The sequence below is a fragment of the Lycium ferocissimum genome, unplaced genomic scaffold (assembly GCF_029784015.1).
Source record: "Lycium ferocissimum isolate CSIRO_LF1 unplaced genomic scaffold, AGI_CSIRO_Lferr_CH_V1 ctg3447, whole genome shotgun sequence".
Classification (NCBI taxonomy): domain Eukaryota; kingdom Viridiplantae; phylum Streptophyta; class Magnoliopsida; order Solanales; family Solanaceae; genus Lycium; species Lycium ferocissimum.
The window spans coordinates 56,800-61,116 of NW_026725404.1; the positions used below are offsets into that span (position 1 = coordinate 56,800).

At 36.8% G+C, this 4,317-nt stretch overlaps 1 protein-coding gene across 2 annotated transcripts; it reads left to right on the forward strand.

Annotated features, from left to right (window-relative positions):
* Window positions 1-1,551: 1,551 nt before the first annotated feature.
* On the forward strand, window positions 1,552-4,017 carry LOC132044064 (uncharacterized). 2 transcript variants are annotated; one of them, XM_059434552.1, is made up of 2 exons: window positions 1,552-1,694; window positions 2,866-4,017. In XM_059434552.1, exon 2 carries the CDS (start codon window positions 2,928-2,930, stop codon window positions 3,714-3,716), a length of 789 nt encoding a protein of 262 aa, XP_059290535.1. In that variant the 5' UTR covers window positions 1,552-1,694; window positions 2,866-2,927; the 3' UTR covers window positions 3,717-4,017. The 2 variants fall into 2 exon arrangements, with proteins under 2 accessions (XP_059290535.1, XP_059290536.1); XM_059434553.1 differs by lacking the exon at window positions 1,552-1,694 and adding an exon at window positions 1,901-1,919.
* The last annotated feature ends 300 nt before the right edge of the window (window positions 4,018-4,317 follow it).

A 4,317-nucleotide genomic window follows, 5' to 3' on the forward strand; every position in this document is an offset into this window, starting at 1 on the left:
AAATTGGAAAATTTATGATTGTTTTTCAAATTTAATAGTTGCTTTGTGTTAGTACTAGTTTGGAGAAATGATTTTGAGTCATGTGTTGATGAATCAACTAAAATAGAATGTGGAATTGAGGATTCAACTGAATGACATTGGAGGGTTTACGTCATTTATTGATGAATCAGCTAAAATCGAATATGGAATTGAGAATTCAAGTGAAGAATATTGAAGGGTTTATGTTGGTTTTGAAAATTAAAATTCGAGTTGAGCTTGAAATCGAATGGTATTGTTGCAGAAGTTCCAAACATCCCAAGGAACTAGTAGCTAAAGTTTAAACGCCAGAAATTGTTCTTGGAGTTTGCAAGCTTCCTGATCTGAATTTTCAGTTGTGGAACCATGACGTCTAGAATTTTTTCATTGAGTTCCCAGTTGTAGACCATGACTTTGGAAAAAAAATATTTGTAGATATTTTTGGCAAGGCGATGATCGACGAAAGGTACAGCTTGCTCCCGACATTCATTAGTTAATATTGATTTTAACTATTGGTTCTTTCTTGTATGTTCCTCGTCGGTTTATACACCAATTTGTTACTCACGGATTAAAAGAATAATATTTTATTACTGGCCCGATGTTATCTGTGTTTGTTGTGTCAACACCTCATTTTCCACATGATCCAACTCTTATTGATTTACATCAGATTTAAAGGCAAGAGAGGATATGTAGGCCAATGAACTTAAACACATTCACGACACATCTAAATGACAACGATCACGAGACATTATTTATACATTTTAAAGTGCAAACGAAATTTGAGAATTCGATTCGAACTCCAGTACGTTGGAGTTTTACCTAGAGAAATTTTTCTAGATGTCTTAAAAGTTTACTTGTAAAAGTTTCGAGTTTCAGTATTTTTTATGTTTCAAGATAGAAAAGTAATTTCAAGTTACATTATGAACAATGGTTAATAGTCAAATATAGAAAATTATACTTAATGATCTTGGAAATGAGTGGTCTTGAATTTTTGACCCCCAATTGCTCCATGGACAAACTTTCAAGGTTAAAGGCCAAAATTCGTTGCTTACAAGTTTGTCCTCGGACAAATAGGGTCAAAATTACAAGACCAGCCACCTTCTAGGTCATTATTGTAAATCATTCAAAAAGGGTCCAAACAGTGGCTACGCTGCCCAATGTTTCAAAATTTCTACCCTTGCAAATTGGAAGAAATTGCACGAGTTGACCTTTAAATGGATTGCTCCTTAATTTTTGTCCCTGAAATGAGTTTTCTTTAATTTTGTCCTTCAAAATCGAACTTATGCCTAACGGGGAATAAGTTCTTTAAGGAAACAGAGCATAACTTGTGGGATGCAAAAATATAAACATATTACCAGCGAAAAAGTTGTTTGCGTTGAGGACGAAATATTAAAGACGAGGACAAAATAGGGACAAAATTGCCAATGACCCCTGCAAAATGGAATAACTTTGGGCTGCACTCTTGGACATTGGGCCTTAGGGGTTCAATAATTACAAGCCCACATTTCATTATGAAATCGAATCGGGTATAACTAAACCGGGTAAACCCATCCACATCGTCCCAACCCAAGTCGACAAAAGCAAGTTTATTAACCCTTACTATATTTGATCCTCTTCAACTCATTGAGGTTCTTGTTTGGTAGCTAGCTATATTCCTTCCTCTCCATCGATACCAATTTGTAAGTCTCTCTCTCTCTCTCTCTCTCTCTGTATCCATACTTCATGAATGGTTGGAAACCCTAATATCTTTTTCTTTGTGCTGATTTTTCAATGATTTGTGCTTTCTCTAATTGGACAAAGAAAACCTCCTCGGATTCGTATTAAATAATATCGAATTTTCTTCTGTTCAATCTTCCCTTTTTGAGTTTTCCTGATCTGTTGAATTAGGTAAAAAGAGAATAAAGGTTGTCAAAGATTCAATCAATCAATATATATATATATATATATATGTCCTTTTGTTACGTAGGATGCATATTATCATTGTTTACTTAGGGTTTACAGCAGTTAGGATTAAATTTTTAGTCTTTTTATAAATTTCGTTAATCAGATTCTTTTAATTAACTAACTAACCTAGTTTAATTTCTAAGCAAGCATTCAACATCGATTTGTTTAAAATACCCAATACTTCCAGTAATTAATAATTTCTGTTAACTTAGACCCCTAGTACCTGAAAATATCTTCTTTTTTTGGGGAATTGGAGTGAAATGGGGCAGAGTCAGAGGCAAATTCTAGGATTTCAAGACAATGGGTGTACGACTAAAAAAGAAAAGAAGAAATAAATGTATTAAGTGGGAACTCTAGTTAAATAACTCAACATTCAACCAAGTGCACCATTTAGCCTTCTTGTAGCATGGGTGCCAGCAGATAACGTTATACCAATTTTAGAAAATGTATACATAAATTACCTAGTTTTGCATAGAGACCTAGGGCGGAGCCAGGTAGGGCTTCCGAACCCCCTTCGGCAAATTACTCTATTTATACATGAGAAAATTTTATTGTTTATACATGTTTAACATTATTTTTTATGTATACATAGTAGATATTGAACTCCCTTTGGCTTCCTCATGTGTTTACTTCTTCATTTTTTGAACCCTCTTGTGAAAATCCTGGCTCCGCAACCATGGTCACGTGCCCCATAATTTAACCTATAAATTTGCCCCTGGACAGAGTGTATGCTGATGAACTAGCTTGGGGCTGAGGGTCTTACTTGGGCATGCACTGAACTTGGAAGAGTATAAATTTTAATAAAATTGTGCTTGAAAGAATGTACTTATATTACATTTAATGTTTTGGCTGGTTTTTGCTTATCTTTTTAACAATCTTATCTCTTTGTGTTGTTCTTCTGTCCAGGATACTGGTTCAGATTAAGATAAACTCGAAGAGGGGACTCTTCTTTGTTGAGAGTCAAGATCATGGCATCCTCTAAGAATGAAGAAAGTGGTGCTCAGGATGCAGCAGAACGGATCAAGGCTGCAGCCATGTCAGCTGCAAAAGGTTTGAGTCGTGCTCAGGCTGAGCGTGCTGCTGCTGCTGCTGCTAGAAATGTCAATGCTTATGGCCAGAAGGAAGAAGGACCCAGTCGATGGCAGGAAAGAAAAGAAGCAAAGAGGCAGATGTATTTGATGAGTACTGAGAAACAGGTGAGACTGGGTGAAAGGAAAGACAAGTCTTCAGGTTCCACGCTTGGTGCAGCTTCACAATGTCAGAAATGTTTCCAGGCAGGGCACTGGACTTATGAGTGCAAGAATGAGAGGGTGTACATATCACGACCTTCTCGTACACAACAACTGAAAAATCCAAAGTTGAGGATGAAAGTATCAATATCTTATGATCTAGATAACCCAGACATTGAGAAGGAGGTGAAGAATGAAAAATCTGTGAAGAAGAGTAAGAGGAAGCATAAGTCTGATACGGAGTCAGGGACTGGTAGTGAGGCTTCAGTGTTCGAATCTGACAGTGAGGCATCATCAGTTACAGGGTCAGATTATTCTTCTGACTCAAGCGATAGTTCTTCAACTGATTCAGAGGAAGAGAGGAGGAGGAAAAGGAAGAATAAGAAGAAGAAGCAGCAGAAGAAGAGAAGACACCGGAAATACAGTTCAACATCTGAGTCTTCTGATTCATACTCAGATTCTGGGTCTGATTCTGAAGAGAGAACTAGCCGTAAGAAGAGCAGCAGGAAGCATAACAGAAAGCGGTGAAGCATCAAACAAGATATATGTGGTATCTGGTCCTCGAAACTTGAAAATATTCGTATTTCTGTTCTAATGTGATAAAAGATCTTTTGAGCAATGCACCTAAGATAACTCTAGGATTTTCCTGTCTCGAATGAATATGGTTTTGTAGATTTCTGCATAAGCTTATGTTGTGGCTGCAGAATTCAGCGTGGCAAGAGTTGTCTCTTGTATTTAATTTTTGCCATATGCTTGCTTTCTCATTTCCCAGCTCTTATGTGACTGTATTTCCCTTGCTTGCTTGAAATTGTCTTACTCATTTCACTTTCCTGAGTTGTCCTTTTCTGGAGTTGGACTTCATTGTTGAAACATGTACCATTTGGTTTGACCTTTACTTTGTTGTTAGTTGGACTTGCCAATAGAAAATGTTCATAGCATTTGATGATTACCAGTTGGTTGCTGATATGTCTTGCATACAACATACTGTAAACGTTATTCCCCAGTCATCGTTATTCTGTTGGAATCCTATACCAATTGCCATTGGTCCAAGGAACAGTTTCTCTGTTGAGATTTATCTAAGAAGGTATTTCTTGGGACGAGCCAGATCACCGGGATTTATGCTATAAAC